The sequence below is a fragment of the Styela clava genome, chromosome 7 (genome assembly GCF_964204865.1).
Source record: "Styela clava chromosome 7, kaStyClav1.hap1.2, whole genome shotgun sequence".
NCBI lineage: Eukaryota > Metazoa > Chordata > Ascidiacea > Stolidobranchia > Styelidae > Styela > Styela clava.
The window spans coordinates 17944821-17965014 of NC_135256.1; the positions used below are offsets into that span (position 1 = coordinate 17944821).

General features: G+C 34.8%; 1 protein-coding gene across 2 annotated transcripts in view; it reads left to right on the forward strand.

The window, feature by feature from the left end:
• LOC120327925 (uncharacterized) overlaps positions 1-18257 on the forward strand; it is a 115001-nt gene extending 96744 nt beyond the window's left edge. For both annotated transcript variants that reach the window (XM_039394298.2, XM_078114197.1), the window contains exons 19-25: positions 634-718; positions 1420-1566; positions 1947-2035; positions 2543-2649; positions 2906-3135; positions 3664-3729; positions 14194-18257. In XM_039394298.2, coding sequence (XP_039250232.2) covers positions 634-718; positions 1420-1566; positions 1947-2035; positions 2543-2649; positions 2906-3135; positions 3664-3729; positions 14194-17015 — 3546 coding nt within the window. In that variant the 3' untranslated portion in view covers positions 17016-18257. The remainder of the gene's footprint in view (positions 1-633; positions 719-1419; positions 1567-1946; positions 2036-2542; positions 2650-2905; positions 3136-3663; positions 3730-14193) is intronic.
• Positions 18258-20194: the final 1937 nt, after the last annotated feature.

The window sequence follows — 20194 nt, forward strand, 5'->3', positions numbered from 1 at the left end:
TTTGTAATTTAGAATTGAAGCGAACTCTTGTGCATAGCTAGAGTTGTAAGCACAGCACACTCTGGTGGTATGAATGACACTCGGAGCGAAATACTCAGTAGCTCTCCGCGTCGGAGTCATTGCTACAGCCGCTAAAACTCAAAGAAAAACCATTTCTTCATTGAAGGAATTATATTGTACGTGTATATATTATATTGTTTCCAAGAGAAGCAAGGTCGTTCTTACTCACTCAGAAATAAAGAAGACTCATCTTTGAGCAAAGGTATAGGCTATCGCTGCTGGAATTCCAACAGCATCTTAAAGTGTATTTATGAATGCTGATACATTACACGCCACTAAATTCCAATTAATTAACGCGAGACTTCGAGCATTTCAAATTAATACCATTAAGATAACATCTGTAAGGTAGTGAATTCCAGATAACTAAAATTCATGGAAAATATTATTGGCATAAAATATTTGGCATTTTCTAGCACACAATGCAACACCATGGATCTATATAATTTCAGAAGCTCCTATCATATCAAAGACCACATGTAAATTGGTCATAAATGAGTCCACGTTAGGAAAATTCTCTCAAATAGATATAAATGAATTATAATTCCATTTATATTAATTTTGTTTATTGTACAGATTATTGACCCGTTTGTTGAAGTGGAATTGTTTGGAGTACAAGTAGATTGTGACAAACAACAGACATCAGTCATTGATGACAATGGTATGTTTTAAGATACTTTATCTAAAATAAGCCAGTTGTGAAACAATAATTCCGATACGGCCTTCAGTTGTAAGCTGGATCGCTGTTACGAACAAAATAGACCCCTGAATCGAAGACTTTTAACAAAAAGGCCCGAAATCGTCGCATAGATAGTCGAAATTGTCCTTTTTAATTGTTTGTTTATTGGAAAGGGGTTGTGCGCCATTTTTCAGAAATATCATTATTACACAATTTACGTCAAATGATTGGAATACTCGAAAATTATCTTAAAATCCATAAATAGTGACCATTATTGAATCAACTAGTATTTCTCGTTGCACATTGTGTCATTATCACTCCCGTTTGTTGCAAATCGAATATTCAAATATACATTGCTAGGTCGAACAACAGTATAAGTGTACTTCAAATTAAATTATAGGGTTGTATCAATGTTTTAATTCAGTCGTGTTCGCCATCACCGAAAGTCTTTGCATAACTAAAATCGAATGAAGTTCATAATTCCTCGGAATTAAAACTCTCTGTAATATATATATATATATATATTGTAAGTATGGTCGAAAAAGACCAAACGACTATTTTCTGATTCCGATTTTCGTCAATATGAACAATCTCACATTCTCATCTGAATCTCGTGATATGAAATTATGCAGTGAAGACAATAATATAAATATTTATAGTGTATTGGGTTTATTGCTTTTCAGGGTTCAATCCAGTCTGGAACGAAGAACTTTTCTTTCCACTATCTCGACCGGAACTATGTTTCATCCGATTTACTGTTTGGGACCAAGATCCGATTGGGAGAGATTTTATCGGACAAAGGACTATTTCTATGAGGAATCTTAAACAAGGTTAGTTTTGGTATTTTTTTTATCGAAATATTAATTCAAATATCGGGCTCGCCACTTCAATTTCAGTATAATTTCATGTGTAGTCTATCCGAAACCGACAGTATCCGAAGAATGAGTAAAATATATGCTAACCCGTTAATTTTTCTCGAAGTAGCTGTACACAGACACCATGATAATAAAAACGAACAAATTTTGGAGCATGCTACCACAACCCCTCAGTTTCTAAATCAATGTAGGGTAGCAAAATCTTGGTCAGTTAAATATACACAAATAAATAAATATACACATGTAGGTACGGTAATATGATTGCAATGAGCAATCTGTATCGATGTTTTATTGTTTCAGTTTCACTGTAATTTCCTTTTTTTAATTTGTGTCAGGTTATCGCCATATTCATCTCAGCAACTGCGTTTGTGCGTCCATATTCGTCAACATTAATTTAGAACCATTCAACAATAATAATTATAAGGTAAGAGAAGGTGTTTCTGTAATTGTTATTGAACATAAAGAGGACTCGTGATTCTTTCCCTTAGTTTTTCTGTTTTTATTATTAATGGGGTAGTTGTTGGTATGAAAAAAGCGTTACCAATCGATTTCAAATTTTCGGTACTTGAAAGCCCAAATTTTTTTGTTGTTTTTTGCACACATTACGTCACAACGTCGCATTCCATCACGCTAGTCCTCCATCCTTTCGACAAACCCTGTGCTCAGCCAAGATCATATGGTATTGCCTGTTACCATTGTTAATTGCTTTAGTGATGGGACATTATTTTTACATTTAATTTGAAACATTCAATAGATACCAGAATTTTTTGTATATCAAATAGACTACTGCTCGTTGTACGTTTTAGTCATTTGACCATAGTATCCATATATTGCTTTCTTGGTACATTATTTTACTATCTGGTAATTTTGCGAATGAAATTTGTCATACAATCAATGGTAAAGTGTTATTTATTTAATTAACAATTCACAGCAAAGAAGCAACTCTCTTGTTGTACAAACGGATAAGAAACTGATGGCAAATTCACTGAGGGCACATCGGAAAACTAGCTTCAGTTTTCATAAGAAGAAAGGAAAGTCGTAAGTCAATTGAACATCAATAGAGAGAGACTTGTGCTTTTCAAACAAATGTCAACTTCAGTATAATTGGCTTTGCTATTTCAATCTCGGTGCGCTGGGATGAAAATTATTGACTCCAGTTTTAAATCCAGTGTAGATAATTAAACCTCAATCCGAATACAGTAGTGCAACAATGGCACACAAGATATCACATTTGTATGATAAAAAAAAAACTATAAGCGATTTAAAATTGTCTATTTCATTGAATTTTGTGTAGAATACCTGATTCTCCGATGATGCGATCTGGCAGTGAACGCACAACGGAGTCGAGGCGTGGCGGATTTCTCAAAAAGGCAAGAAACCGATCGTCATCAACGACTCTAGCAAAGGAAGATTGCGCTTCGATTGCAGAATTGAAAGAAGATCGTTTGTGGAAAAATGGAGAAAAAGAAAACAACGAAAGACCAACTGGGAAAGCATCAACATCTTCCAAAACAAAGTCGACCGGTAAAGATAGATTTTTCTTGTGAGTGATACGTTGTTAGACTGGCGCGGTGTCGTACCCTTCGCTTACCATTGGTGAGCTAAATAAGATCGTTCGCGAGATGGTGATAGAGAGCTTCAGTTCAGGTGTCGTTTAATTAAATTGTTCTATTTATAATATAATCTATTTGTAACGTTTTCACACCTTGTCTCCGAATAAAGCTTTGGATAAGCTGCCACTTGTACGCAAGTAAGTTTTATGGATGGACTGGAATTATGTTAAAACGAAAAGTTTACTTCTTTTTCAATTTTACATGACTCTTTTTTATCCGGGCCGAATTGTGACTTAAACTAGTAAACTCAAAAAAATTTCAAAATGGATGCTACACTATAACTTTTTTTTATTGAAAACAGATTTATTAAATTTTTAGATATTCCCGGTGAGATCGCGATATATGTTAAATTCATCAATGGTGTGGATATATATTGTATGTATAGAAAAATTCAGATTACCAAATAAAAATTTTCATAATATTTACATACCAATTTCAGGTAACAAATCATCACATTCTTCCGTATCATCAACTTCTTCAAGCGATAAATATTCATATGGATCTCGTAAGTATTTCTTTATATTATTTATTCTTTACATTCTCCGTCCGCGTATATATACGGCCTTTATATACAGTCCCTATACATCGCCTTGTCCGACGCGAAAAAGGTAAAATTCCATGGTTCGGTGAACAACATTTTTAAACATGCTTTCCCCAATTTTTATAAGTAATTTATTTAAATTTCAGGTTCTAAAGTTCGGCAACACCAAACGTACATATGACAACAAAAAGACATATATATGATTTTTAATTTCAAAATTTACCTCCTTTTTTTCTAATCGCGCATGCGTTAACTTAATTTATCTGTTTTAGGTGATTTATTTTTTATTTTAATATTTTTTCAATTTTAATTTTATTTATCTTTCATTTAATTAATCACAGCCAAACCATAACGAAATAAGGAAATAAGCGATACTCATAAATTATGGTAAGTCGGCATCTGCAGTCGGATACTAATTTTCGTAGTGTGACGCCATGTATTATGACGTCATTGCACGGAAGTGTCATTGCATGCGTAACAATTTCATCTGATGATGCAAAAAATCAGTGGATTTGTTTTTTCTTTTTCTCTAATTGTTGGATAATCTGCATGATTCTATTAAAAAATTAATTAATAGTGTGATAAAGTATGGGCCATACCTAGATTGCGGCGCCCGTGCTTGGCCAAGAATATTTTGATGAGTAAGATTAACCCTTGTGTTACCTGAAATACAACCGTCTCTATTTCAACCCTTAACTTGCGTGGAATGGCATGTTGCTTGCTCATACCATTTTGAAAAAAAACTCGCATGTCCATGCTACCCCTGTATTACAATCAATTACAAATGAAAGATTGTGTTTTTGGTAAAATAACATACAGCTGTAGAAAGATAAATGAAGTAATTAGCGAATAGATTTGATCTTTATTAATAAAACTTTGAGTATTAAGAAAGGCACATATGGTAGAGAGATGTCAATAATCGAAATTACTGAAAGATAACACCCGAATACATGTTGTTTATATGTGAGAGATGCATGTAGTGATGATTCAATTATTACACCATAAATGGGCTGTATATACACAACACGACATAAAATGCATTGTTTTGGCTTAGTGTGAATCCGCACTAAAATGGTTTCCACGATAAGACAGTCCTTCACACGACGAGACGAAAAGGGCGATGTTGAAATGCATATTCTTGGACAACTTCTGATCGCGTTCTTTTCCAGTATCTTTTTTTTCATAATGATGGAAGATTTTCGTATATACAGGGTAGTACTTTTGTGCGAAAATCTTGTGCGCAAAAATCTGATTTGGGGATTGGATTTGAGTATGTGTGTTTAAAATAAAGGTAGGCATGAAATTTTGGCAAATAGTAGAAATAAGCGAAATCGAAAATAGAATATAAGTTTTTTCCGCAAAAAAAAACAATCCTTCTATAGATATAAAGTAGGTAGTAGGGTTTTGTCCGATTTTTTCCATTCAATGGACTATAAATAAAGAGCCCTTTCCACATCTCTGTATCTATACTAGTGTGGAATATAATATCCTTTATTTTGAAGTTATAATTTCAGCGATTTTAAATCTATTTCAACATTCGGATGAAATTTGTATTCGGTGCATGATACGGCAACAATTCCCGTTACTGTCTCTCCAACAGCCTCATAAAACAAAATATTATTGTCCTAAATTTCATCTTTGAGGAAGTGCTAGATAATCTTACAAAACATATGTCACAAGCATAGCTTGACTCACCTTGATTTTTGTATCATCGCTTGCAATACCGTATATCCGCTTCATGCGTCGCTGGAAATTTTTTAAATTATTTTTTTTGCGATTGAAGTAACGACGGAAATGTTGTCGCGTAATATGACCCATGTTATATGCTGACCACTTTAAAGTTTGTAACAAAAGATGATAGTCATAACATTAAGTAGTAATCTGCCTGCCTTGTTTCAGAAATCTAAAAATCGCTTTGAGAATGGACATAATTTGAAATACAATCCAGCAGTGGCAAATATAATTACGACATATGTAACGTCGCCTCGCTGTTCAGCATCTGTAAGAAACATATATTACACAATATTATTTTTCTGAAGGAGTAAATTCGTATTGTGATTTATTTTTGAGTGTGCTGGTAAAAATTGATATTTTTTCCGAATCGAAGCATTATTTTCAAATTCAGCCAAATTCTAGAATGTGAAAAAGTTTTTTGGTTTGTTTCATGAATTTCGGCTTAAAAAGATTTTGCCAAATTATTTCAGTTATTCAGTTTTTAAAATTTATATAATTTATTCTTTACAAAATTGGGTCCTATACTGATGCCTATTTTTAAGGAGGTGATAAAATTACTCACGAAATCCATACACTTGAATTTAGCAACAACATGCATCCCCCTGGAATGCAGCATTTCATATAACATTGTTGGCAAAATGATATTCATCCGCATACACTCACTCATATATGTGTTTTCATCTATGTTGGCATGGAAGAAGAATAGTGTTGCATCTGAAATGTATGTTTCTGTGACTCAATAATTAACGTCAGTAAATGTTTCAAAACCATTGTATTGTTGTATGGGATTAAATTTTTACAAATAATTTGAAAAAAGAATTCACCAAATTTTTTTTTAAATAAATCTGTGATTTGAAGATTTTTTTTATTTGCGGTCAAAAACGAAAATTCAGTTTCAGGTAACATTTATAACATTGATACTTTAAAGCTAATTTGAGATTTATATATTTGATCTATTGCGAAAGTAATGCACAATAGAACTCAAACATAACGAAACGACGTGTCTCAATGAGCTCGTCATTGTTTTAGTATAAATGGATTCACTGGCTTGTGTTCAACTGAGAAAGGAAAAGATTTCTAATCAACCGTACTAGTTTGTGTTTATTCGCAAACAACCACGCTTTACTAATGATCTAAGTGTTAAAGCCAAAACAAAAACAATTTTCAATTTTGCACTGTATTTTTGCATTCATGCGTGAAATTTGCGTTTTGGCTGCAAAATTACACACCATTTGCTTATGCCATAAATACGAGGTTTAATTCCTAAAGTCTCGACAAAACTGCTTAAGTATTATTGTGTAAATTATACAATTCTCAATCGGAAGTAAATGATACTCGTCAATTGAGCAATTACTGTCGACTACTGAAATGCCGAGAGCTAGTGGGACTATGTATAGATCGATTAAAGGTGTTGCATAACGCGCCAATATTTATATAGATTGCCTTTTTATCTGTGAATTTAATTGCGTTTGATCCTACAGCTCTTTTATTTTTCCTATAAAATCGTAGTCAAAGGTCAGAGCTTCCAATATAAAATTCATTTTCACATAATGATGTTCACCGCTGAAGAGTCCGATATTGGCCATGATCACGCTATAGCGACGAGTTCGCGCAATGGATTATATATTTAAATTCACAAAAATTGATGGCCAAATCCTATAACTTCGGTAAATACAAAATGATGAATGTAATTTTTTTTTAAATATTTGTTTGATTTTATTCAATGACATAAATGAACATGACACTGTTTTATTCAATCTTTTTGTTATCAAATATAAACAAAATACAACTAAGGCAATCATACAAGGCGTCACCATTCTGAAATCGTTTTCAATTGTGTCAAACAAATGATTTTAGAATTACGTCTACGTTCAATGTAACTGAACCCTAAACGTTCAAAACAATTACGTAGCTATATCGATATAAAAAGATTTACCGCAAATAAGGGTCAAAACCACCAATACTTACTCAAATATTGTTCTCGCAATTTGTGGTCAAATTGTCTTCAAACAAACAACTTTCAAAATTCAAATGTTTCTTTTATTTTTAAAATAATATATTTTATTTAACCAAAAATACTGAACATATCCATTTAAGGTAGATAACTAACGATTCCAACACGTGCCAAAATTTTGTCAACTAGTTCAGCTAACACAAATCAACCTTGATACATAACTGAAATTTGTATTCAACCATGTTTTATGCTTGCTAGAGATCATTGAAATTATCAAAGTTATTTGTATCGTCTCCGCAATTTTTCAATATTATGGGTCAAAATGATGGGTCATTACCCCTTATTTATGTTTCCTTGGTACCAAGCGTCGCGTTGAAAAATCTCCAGACGCTAATCATCGCTGTCAAATATGTGAAGACAAAGAAAAGGATATTTTCAGACAGACAAATTCAAGATTTTTCGTCATCATATCTTGTATTAATAAATAAAGCAAGACGCCGTGGCATGTTGGATACGTCATCTGGCATGGCGTGTCCTACTATTTTTTTCATGAGTTTCGGAACGATCATAAGATATATATGCATATGACATCGATAATGATGGATTAACCCAATATCTATGGCTGTATCATACATCCAATCGTAATAAACGCATTCATAACGGTTTCAGTGTATGCGTGCATATATCACACTGGATAATGTTTTTATCATCAAAAATACAATGGGGTCCATCTATGTAGGATGACAAAACTGATGAACACTGAAGACAAAATATCGTATTTATCGTAAGTAGTGGAGTGACTCATCACACTTGATCACGCCCGTCGCATTTCATACTGTTTTATGTCGTCATTTTTGTTGTGACGTCACTCATTGTACTATGGCGCAACATTCTAATTTATCGTCCTTCGGCAAGTTCAGATTGGTCACTACCGCACTCACGGCTTGAACGGCAGGGCCAAGTCAAATCTCTGTTGTGACGTCACTTTTTGCTTCGATCTAAAAGAGGCTTATGAAGAAGTACCACCACTGAATACAATGTAATTGTATTGTGCACTCGTTTGAACCAAATATACCTCATAATAGTCTAACGTACCATTTAGCATTAAATTCCAATAAATATTTTATCGCAACCTATACTCTGTACTCCGTTCTATTTCATGCATGAAGTACAATTTTCTTTTGAGCGGAAACACCGCGGTTCTGTTTCGGGAAACAGCACTTCTGCCCTTGCTATTTCTGCCGCTATTATTGGGTTGTGTGGGGGAAAGTTGGGTCAGGTCCCCAATTTGTCAGTTTAATGTGACAGGTATCAGGAAAATACCCAAATTTTTTTTGTTATGGGTGACTTGAAACGTAGTATAAAAATTTGATAAAAGCCTTGTTGAGTTTGAAATACAACATTTTTTTTAAACGTTCATCAAAGACACTGGAACATATGTAAGCATAGAAAATTTAATTTAATCAAATTTTCTATTATATTCGCAAATTTATTTGACTCATATTCGAAATGCAATGTTGTTTTGTGCAGGAGTTTTCATATCCCGTTAGTATGGTAATCTAGTATTCGATTCAGTCATTTCAATTCGTGAATCCTCAAATTCACGTATTTGCTTCAGAATCACAATACTCTCAAACTTTACTTCCAAAATATTAGAGACATGAATCGAGATTTAATTTTATAAAAGGAATTTTTTTCAAAATTAAACAATAAATTTGTGCATCTGATTTCATAATACAGATTATTTCAAATGTCTGTTTTCTCTTACACCAAAATCTTTGGGCATCCCTTTTTTTGTGCATCTAACGTAACTTCCTCATTATACAGTACCTAACCAAAGATGGTAAGTGCGAAAGATGTGTTAATCCTGTATACTAGTAGATTTGCGTTCAGGAAACTAGTGTTAGTTACCCACCACCACAAGTCACTCGATTACGTCACAAATTAACAGATTTTCTAAATTTAGATATCCGTTTTCAACGATAGAGATATAATGTTCATTTATCTTATCATTTTATTAAACTATTTTTGCTCATTGAAACGTTATGGGTCTCTTTCCCATGCAGCAAACTGAAACAATTTAATTAGATAAGTACTTAATGCGAATGCGAATTCGAGTTACTTGAACAAAATAAACTGATTGTTAAGTTTCACAAGAATACAGACATGTTAGTGGAATTGTGTTTTACACCTGAACCTGTTTTCTCATTTCAAAAAAAAAATCAATTATTGTCGCATTAATAAAAGTGAATTGTGTGCAGCAGTCAGAAAACACTCATACATTAGCTCAGAGATACCATGGTACAATCAAGGCTTCATTTAAAAAAAAAAATTATTCATGCGTTTGTAAAATCGAATCTATCAATTTGTTTTCCTCAAAACGAGCTTTCATTGTGGTTTGAGATGTGATTACTTCATTCGTATGATAATGTATCAAACAAGTGTTCAGACACAGTGCTTATAAATATATTTATATTCTTGGTCGTGAATCACGTGGGTAATTTTGATTTGTTTGATTAAACATTTCTATATGCTCATATTTCCTATAGACCAAGCTTATACACACCTCAAAGTAACATAGCGAATCCATAATCTGACTTGAACCAGATGGGTCAAATTTGCAATAAATGACTAAACGTTTCATTACGTAATTTTGTTTTTGAGATTCACTTGTCCGTGGAACGCTTATGACGTGTAGGAGTACCCACAGTAAATCTCGCTATTTGCGGTCTCGCGCTGTTTCCTGGGGTATCGATTACAAAAATAGGCATTTGAAAAAATTTAAATTCAACTTAAGCGAGAATAAGGTGGTCACGGGGGCAAGGATTTTTTCGTTTGAAAACATGTTTAAATACGCCGACACGCGGCGTACCAACGGTCATTAAGTAGTGATAAATTATGGTGAAGTCTTCACTTGTTTGAAGCGGAAATGAAATAACTTCAACAGCTAGCATTGTTTGATATGAACGCTTCGCATTTGCTCAAAGAAATTTCCTCGTTTGCAGTCAGTGAGGAAGTTTCTATCAATAAATTAAAGAAAGAATGCTTGATACTAAAATAACGGTTCACGTTGGTTGTCGCATTCTCGTTTTTAAGCGTGTCCCGTCGAATATCGAACATGGATTATATTAAAATTAAAGTATGAAAAGCCAGTAGTCAAGGGAAATTTTACATCTTTCCTTAGGATCTCAGGATGGTTTTGCAGTCTTATTTCGCAGCATACTATTTTATAATTACTCTTAACACCAATCCTATCGATAAATTTAGGTATATATATACAATTGTATGGGCAATTACAAAAAGGTTCATTTCACTTCTATGCCTAAATTCCGTACCATTTTTAACTCATTCAAACTAAATTCTGAACGTGTTTCTAATAACGACAAACTTGATACCCCTTACTGTAATTTGTGCAGCAGGTGTGAGGCGGTCGGGTCAGTCAAGTTCGTTTGCAGACTGTTGGGACATTTTCCTCTCAGGCATGATCTTAAGTTGAATGAATGAAGAACTGTGATTATCGTTGCGTATCAGGCGAAATTGAATTTTAAATTGAAATTTGAAATATATCTGCGTTTAATGGGTAGCTGGATTGATATCTCAATTTAGCCTACACGAGTTGGTTGTACCGGTAGCTAATATAATATGGATTTTGTTCGAGTGACAGCAAAAGACGGCAAATGCTATGATAGAATACCAGCAACTTTCGAACAACCAAAAAATATAAGAATAAATATTGGTGTTGTAAAGGTATATTTGAGTATACTGATCGGGCGAAATCAAGACAATTTAAGAATTCAGTTTCCCTGATGGAAGCAATTCTGTACAATAGACACCGATAGTGGCGACATACGTGATACGAAAATTATAACCACTTTGAAGTGTGTTGGACACGAGCACAAATGCCTATTGCAATGCGCTAACTAGATTTGCATCTCAGATCAGAAATCTTGGATTTGAGAGCAGCGTTTTTAAAACAAAAAAAATTTGTTAATTCTGAGACATTCCCAAAATATTCAGAAAATTCAATTATTTTGAACGAAAACAAAAACAAAACGTAGCATTTGTAGAATTTGAATATCTTAAAATAGGCTAGAAATGTTGAACACGTAATTTCACATTGAATATTCAAAAGATTACAGGCTTAACGTTTGAGGCTTATATTGTCATCGTTGAATAGCTAACCGTTCCTTGTCGGCGATCCAATTATCATTTTGTTTGAAAAAATACGAAAATTTCAAACTGTATTATTTGCTGACCAGTCGCGTATAAGATCGAATATCGAAAAAAGAACCGAAAAACTTTCTAGTAAATCTAGAATCGCATATGTTTGAAAAAATACGAAAATTTCAAACTGTATTATTTGCTGACCAGTCGCGTATAAGATCGAATATCGAAAAAAGAACCGAAAAACTTTCTAGTAAATCTAGAATCGCATAGTTGTCGAGAAAGTTTGAAGGTAAACAAACTGTATAGAATTAACATATCGGGCTCTATATTTGAAGGAGGCCTCTGATTATACATGGTATAAACATAGGTCAAGATTTTCTACGTCTTGTAGTGTGATGGCCTATGGTAAATCATAGACAATTTACTAAAATATCGAATATTAAAACTTGATTTTTAAAGACAGAGAATCTTCGATTATTGATAATTTCAAAATGGGCGCAAGGTTTAATCCAATCGAGTCAAATTTGATTCAATGAATTCGTCTTTAATTGCGTGTAACGACATCTCACCTGCCACGCGACTAATTTCAGGTGACCCTCTGAGACGCGATATTTGCGTATCGACCTATCTTACTGCGAGCTAAACGTCGTTGAATGTGCTAATTAGGCATCGATTTTAAATTATGATCGTTCAATGAAAACATTGCCTTTATAACAAGGTGTTTTCAACTCACACCGTCATATTCGTTGGAAGTTAGTGATAGGAGCGATTATATCTTTTGTGAGGATGTATGAGAGAGATATGACAATGTATATGAAAGGGTATTATAGATACTTGGTGCGGCTTTGAGTGGACGCAGTTCCATAATCCTCTTCGGTCACCCTTAGCGTCACTTATAATAAGCTATTTGTGTAATAAAAAAGAAAAAATGAAATGGTAATTAATATGTAGAGGGTTATATCTAAACGCGTTCATATAAATTAAGATGTGTTCGATCATGTATGAGTCTTATTTAGAAGTGAGATATTACCAACGGCCACGGTTTAACTCGCAAGTTTTTCAATCTAACTAATTTTGTGTCAAAACTATGAGACAAGTGCACCCAAGTGTGTAAGTGCACACTTCAAAAAATCGAGATTGCGTGTTTTGTGCGTTTAGACGCTGACTTTCACGTGTGCTACAGTAAACAGGGTCATTTTGTCAGGTGCGGACATTTTCAGAAAATCATTGGATAGAAAGAACCGAATAAGGTATAGATAGATAGTGGGGTCTGTTCTGAAGTTGAATATTATGAATGCAAATAAAATTAAAATCATAATTAAATATTTCAGGTTAGGTGTATTTGAAAAATTGAGTTGAGGTCATGTGCGCAAAAGATTATTTCCCATATCATTTTTATACTTACCTGTAGCAGATTTTTTACCTCAAGCCAAAAGTATATACAATATTATAAAAACATATCTTCTGTTTGATAAATAGCGGAATGGTTTCCAAATTCTTTGAATCAATTAGTTCTACTTGTGTGGCATCGTTTATCTCTATAAAAGGAATTCGCAAATTTGAAGTCTTATCATAATTGTTTCGGGGTTGACCACCCAGATGTCAAATTCATATTTATTTCAAAAGTAGAGCAAAATTATACTACAAAAATCTGTCAGAATTTTCTCGTGCCGAAGTTAGGCAATGGATAGATGGTAAAAGTATTTTTGACTGAAAATGGTTTGCATAATTTACTATCATCGTTGAAAACTGTACAGCGATATTGTAGTAATAATAGCGCTACTTTAGCCTAACTTAGCTATGACATTCAGATGAGTTCAATAAAGTATCAATATCTGCACGTTGTTGATGTAATATCTCCAATGTTTTGACTTTTCCACAAGTGCAATCGCAGACGATAGATTTGCTTTTTCGCAATTGGCCGTATACATTAGGTAATGCTGGCTCATGTTAATATCATGTTTATAAATAAGTTCTAGACAGTCAGAAAATATAATTTGTATCTATAAACAGTTGTAGAACTTGTAGTCAATAATGCTTGTTGTTTTTAAGTGATTCTGTTTTGATTTTAGTAGTTGCTTAATAACTATTACAGTGTAAAATTTAATATTCACACATTTTTAGTATGCGTGATTGATCATGTAATTTTGATAGAGTTTTTTATACTTGTTTTGAGTATTTATATATAATATACTTTATATGTGAATTTGTGATTTTTATTGTGATCGATTTTTATGTTTGGTTGGTTGTTGTTAATGTTTTGCAGCTGGACGTAATTGATATAAGTGGTACTCGATTACTGTTTATCATCGAGGTTGTGTCTAGTTAGGAAAGATGGCCACATTTAAAACTGACGTAATTTTGTTTTTTCATATGAAGTCATTATGGGATGCATGAAACTGGGTATATTAGAATTTGAGTAACTATGAATTTATGGTAAATTGCTATTTGTTCACGAATTACCGTATTTACCCTAAAAATAAAATTCCACAACAAATATTATGAGATATATACAAACCCTATTAGTTCGAAGAACAAATTTGCTAATATTTTTCCATTTTTAAATTTTTCAGGAAAAAAGTTTAATACTTTACCGAGACTTTGGTTTTCATCATCAAATATCAAGTACAATTTGTTTTCAATCGAAGAATCAAACGACAGCTTTGGATTTTCTTCGTCAAACTCACCAGCATCTTGTATTACCGGGAAAGACTTTTCGGCCATCTTGGAATCTCCTGAAGTCATGACGCAATCGGAAACACCTGCTACGTTGTCGCCAGAGACGCAAAATAAAGTGAAGAAAAAGCGATCATATATCGCAAAAGTATTTCGCGGTCGCCGGAAATCGAAAGAGCGAAAAGAAGAAAAGAGACGACTGGCGTTATCTCCCAGCGGAAGCGACGGTGCTGAGCGTAATAGTTCGAACGATCGTGGCAACAACAACAAATCGAAAATCAGGAAAGACAATAAGAAAACGCTACCAAATAATGAGGCAGATCAAAGTAGCTGCGACGAAAACAAAAAATCGCCCGAAGACGCAAAAAAGAAGCACGGACTTTTTAAAAGCTGGGGAAAAAAGAAGAAACCTGACATCAACATAGTATCTGTGGAACTCAGTTTACCAACTGCTGAGTCACCGCCCGATATCATCAGCCATGCTGCCCGGCATAGCTCAGTAACTCCTAGAACCGCAGATCGGGATAAGAAACAAACACCCCCCAAACACAGGAATGACAACAATAACAACAGCAGCACAAATTTAAACGCCACTAAAATTGCGTCACCGAAGAGAATTGTTCCTAACGGGTTAACAACTACATCACGTCATGCCACAAAAGATGGGTTCACAAACGGTGGAAAAAATGCTGCAAAAGTTGAGCGCACTCAAAGGCCGCCAAACGCATTCCAATATGATTCTGCAACCGTAGGACGAAGACCAATTCGCAGAAAACAAAGCAGTGGAGTTGACGGCGAAGGTTACGGGAGCGGCTTTAGACGTAGCCGTAGTTTCTCTGGGAATGTTGCCGCCAACGGTAATTCCAGACCCAATGCGAAGATCACATCTTCTAAACAAAACGAAGATGGGCTAACACCTAGCAGCTACGTCAAACTGTGTCGTCAAAGTAACCACGTCATTGACTCGTACAATAAAGGCACGAGTCCTACAAAAGCTGATGCCGGGTTTCTACGATGGCACAGTGTTGGCGACATACAACGTCAAATTGCTAGAGAAAAATCATCCGATTCTAAGTCACAGAATCCAAAATGTAGTTCCAATGCTCAAAGCCGTACTGAAGCCAATCGGACGTCAAAGGGCACGAAGGGTAAAAAGTCATTAAGTCTACAGGACTTGACATTTCAAGATGTGTGCTGCGATACAGAACAGCCAGTACCTTCAGCATACGAACGCATATCACGAAGATATCCTCGATCGCCATCTGGCGGCGAAGTGACATCTTCAAACAATTATAAATCCAAACCCAGACCAATGGTTCCACCGCATCTTAGACCGATACAAAAATCAAGGCCTTCATTGGACAAAGCACTCTCTAAATCCGAAGCAAATATATGGGCGCAACGTCGAGAACCCGTCGGTGGCAATACTACCATTTTAGCATTCAAGAAAGTAAACTTGGGACAAGGTATACAGCAAAAAGAACCAACATCGCCAAAAAGACATTCAGCTGATGTTTTGGAGATGTCTTCCCTGGTTTATCCAACTTACAAATCTCCGGCTGAGACAGGCTGGAATGTGAAACATATGCGATCCGATTCGGATTACGTGACTTCAAAATCAAGCGCTCAATTCCAATATAACATGACTGGTAATGTTCTGGACAACCAAACTTCACCAGGATACCAGAACCAGCCACACATACTTTACAATCACACAAGTCCGTCAAGTAATGGGAACAGCAATACGCAGAATTCTCCCAGAAAGCTACCATTCGTTTCTAATGGAACAGACTCACTGCTTCGTAGCTCTAAATCAACCGGGGCTCTACTTGGTCAGGATGTAGACGACATTAATTGGTCAGGAACTCGAACTCCATCCGTGAAAAGGTCTGTGTACGAACAAAGAGAGCCTTTACCGGATTATTCGCAAGACGTTGAATTCTTGTTGACCAAATTGAGAAGCTCTTTGAGAGAGAAGGGACCACCTCGGCCGCCAAAAAATTGCCAAATTTATCAAAATGCCACTGAAAGAACGGACAATTCTCAAACTTTTCACTCAAGACTAAACTCTGAAATTCAATTCCGGAATGTTGCTTCTTCCCCTCATCGCGCGTTACCAACAACTTCACAAGTTGACCATCGAAGCAACGGCGTTTCCAGGAGTCGTAGTCGTGCGCGTAGTATTGCTAAAAGATTTAACTTCTCCGAATCCACAGAAAATTTGTCGTCTGCCAATCCTCCATTGTCTCTTTGCACATCTGGCAACTGGAGTACAGAACTTGATCAACGCGACACCGAAGAAATATACTGCAACATGAAACCACTGATAAAATCTAATAATCAAGCGGTTCCAAGCGATGCTCATACCGTGAAAATTCGTCATTGTCCAAATCCAGAAAACTACGCTTATATGCCAGGTCAAAACTGCGAAAATCGACCTCCACATAATGCCATACCCAACGGCCAAGTCAGGATGAGACATAAGAACTCTCCCACTCATATCAACGCTATACATTCCACTTCAAATGGACATACTCCAGTAGGTGGAACGTTCTATTACGGCAGGCGACCAGTTTCAACTTCGTACGCCGAGCAACAACTAGCTCTGAAGCAATTTCAAAACATAAATCATTCACGGCATGGTGGATCAAACTGTAGTTCGACACCCAGGAATGAAACTGGGAAACGACCTAAGATATTCTACGCTTTAGATGTTTAAGAATTATTTTGTAAATTTACATGTTTCTGTATTTTTCTTACAGTTTTATTTTTTCTATGAAATTCAACTTTATATTATTTGTCTATTCTTTTTTTTTCGTGAATTTAATCATTTTCTGAATTGAGAATTCGCTCTGTGACGCAAATTTCTCTGAAACCAAGTATCGCGAAGTTGGAATTTAGGTCATATTTTATTTTTTTAACTTTCAATCCGGTCCTAAATATTTATTCGTACAAGCCCCCGAGCAGGTCCCAAAATTGCTGTTTTTTTTAACGTTGTGTATCTTCTGCAAAATGACAACCTATAATAAATACGAAAAATATAAAAACAAAAATATTAGTGTGGGCTCACGACTATACCTAGATGGAATTCATCAGAACATTATATAGTCATGAATTGTGCAAATACGTATCTTAAATATTCTAGGGCCATTGGTTAAAACATTCCTCTGTTATTCAACTGTGTGTTATTGCAAAAACAAACTAGACAGCAACATTATCTCTATATCTAGGTTCGGTTAATCTGTCTGCATATTTTTTTAAACTCGTCCCGGTTTTATTCATCCACAGAACATTTGGCTTGATGGCCTTGTGTTATGCTATTTGTATGTTGAGGTTTTCGATAACGGATACATATGGGATTCTTCGGAAATCTTTTGATGTCTGATATTATTGTGTTTGTCAAACTTGATGTGACTACATAGTTTTATTTTTAAGATATTTTTCCCAACGTTTATCAGAAAGTTCTGGACGGTCAAAAGGGGTACAACATTAAGGCATCCATTGTGATCCGTTTTAAGCTAATCTTTTAAATGATTACCCACTGTTTGATATGCTATTTCCCGTAGTGAAGTATTTCAACATTTGTTACCTATCGTTTTCGGCCTCTTCTTCGTTTGCGCAAGTGTATAATACAGATATATTATTAGCGAGACTTTCGAATTATCCAATCCAAACTGTTTATCTTTTTTGTATATTAATTATCTTGTAAGTTGAATGAATGACCAAACACAGACAGGTGTGGTAGTTTCAATGGAATTTGCGTCAATATTTCTAACCTGAAGAAGGTTTTACAATTTACGTTTGAGCTTCTTCCATTTGCCTTTTCGTCAAATTGTATTGTGAGTCAAATGTCCCAACCGCTTCAAAGATACCGTGTTCCAAATTAGTTGCACTTGGTGTTCTATTAATACTGTTTTTATTATTTTGAGCTTGTCTGGTACAATAAAAAAGTACAAAACCACAGTAGTATTGGTTTATTGTAGCGAAGTTTGGTATGGGGATTGTTATTAATAACTTCTTCGATAACGTTCAACTGTTCATTCCGGGTTTTCCTCTTTTGTCCCTGGAAGGATATACAGGTTCAAATCGATTCGAGTTCGAGATTTCTAGTGATCGCATTTCTTTCTAATGTTAGCTAGTGGGTGGGACAAATTTTATAGAAAATCAGTGTATTTATGCAAGGGAATAAAGCGCAACAATTTTCCAATAAAGAATATTGTATGGAGATATATTTACCTCTTCAAATATCATTTTCAAAATAATTTCCAGTGAAAAGTTTGCCAATCTGATTAGAGAAAGTATACACTAGTATAATCCTGAGCAAATAGCATTGAAGAATTATTTACCCAAGCCATATGGCATGTTTTCTTGCATTAGACTTGAAATCGTATTTTCAAATTCATTTGACCGGTGAGCACAACATTCAAATTTAACTGAGAAATTTTCTCAACCTGTAGGAACAAGTCAGTGGAGAAAAGGTCGAAGCCACATATCTCTTATGCTCTAAGTTGACTAATATCAGAAATCTTCCGATCAACAAATCCTGCTAATTCGCAGGTCATCATTGTTCTGATAAAGATGGGATTTTGCTGATGATATTCCTATTCAGATCTCAGTTTGGTGGAAAAGTTAAATGGATCACACTCTTACATGCTACACTTGTACAGCAGAGGCAAGAAAATCTAGAGCCAAAGTCGCAATCCCATTTTCGGAGTAAAAGTAAAAATTTTAAACTAGCTATCGACTGAATTTCAGGCGACGCAAATAATTTCATATCTGAAAGTTAGTTTTTAATCGTATGAGCGTCGTCCCGTCGGTAAAATGACTCGAAGTCAACACTCTATCCAACAAGGCAGTGATCTATAGTTGGAGTTGATATTGTTTGAACACAGAGTTGAAATATTGTCATCGATATCCTCAGCTGAAGTCAGATTTTTTACCGGCTGTGGGTTTAGTGGAAATAGATCCGACTCAAAAGCCGTTATTACGGTAACCAAACAACAGATAAAGGGCGAAAGGCAGTACTGCACTGAAATAATTCGATTCGATGTGTATCTTGAATAGCCTAACAGAAAATGCAAATGCAACAATTACAAAATGGGCATAAACGACTCGTTGATTGTTTTTTAGTCTTTGATCTTAGTGATTTAATTATTTTAGTAGAATACCACGGACGAAACAAAAGTGATTCTTCAGCCCATTTGTTTTGTCTGATATTATGAAATAATTGAATAAAGTCGGTCGGATGCAAAACTTCATAGATTTAAGAAAACTATGTGTATGATGTAAGAGTATGTTTTGAAATTTGTTTGCTATTTAAATTTTAGTTATTACCAACAAGAACGTACGAATTAATGTCGTCAGATTATTGTCAAACTTGAAAATAACGTCAAACAGAGTCGGAGTAATTTTTCCCAGAAACTCAAAAAGTATACTTAAAGTATTTAATTTACTAACCGTTCTTGAAAGTCCAATATTAAAAATGAAGAGATTTGCATAGGACAAAATTTTATTATCTAAATTCAATTTTCTGGAATTCGAAGCTGGAGTTGGTTTAAAACTGAAAATTTCAAAATCGGAGTGACATTTTTTTCAGCCTGGAGTCGGAGTGGATTCTAAATGTTCTCCCTACTTTTCACTTTAGTATTCCACTTTTATTGCTAACCGCTAGATAGAGGCATTGAGTAACTTTTGTGGTGGTATTTTCGCTTATCCCGAAGTGTGCTCCGTAAACAATCATGTCCGTCGCTTAACTTGATGGATTACTCAAGCAGCTGTTTGAGGTCAGTGTTCCTAATTTTGATCTCTTATGACTAGTGTGATAATAGCGTGATTAATATAGAATTGTGCAGCACCGTGGTACCAATTAGAACTGCCAGACCCCGAGGACTTTGTAGG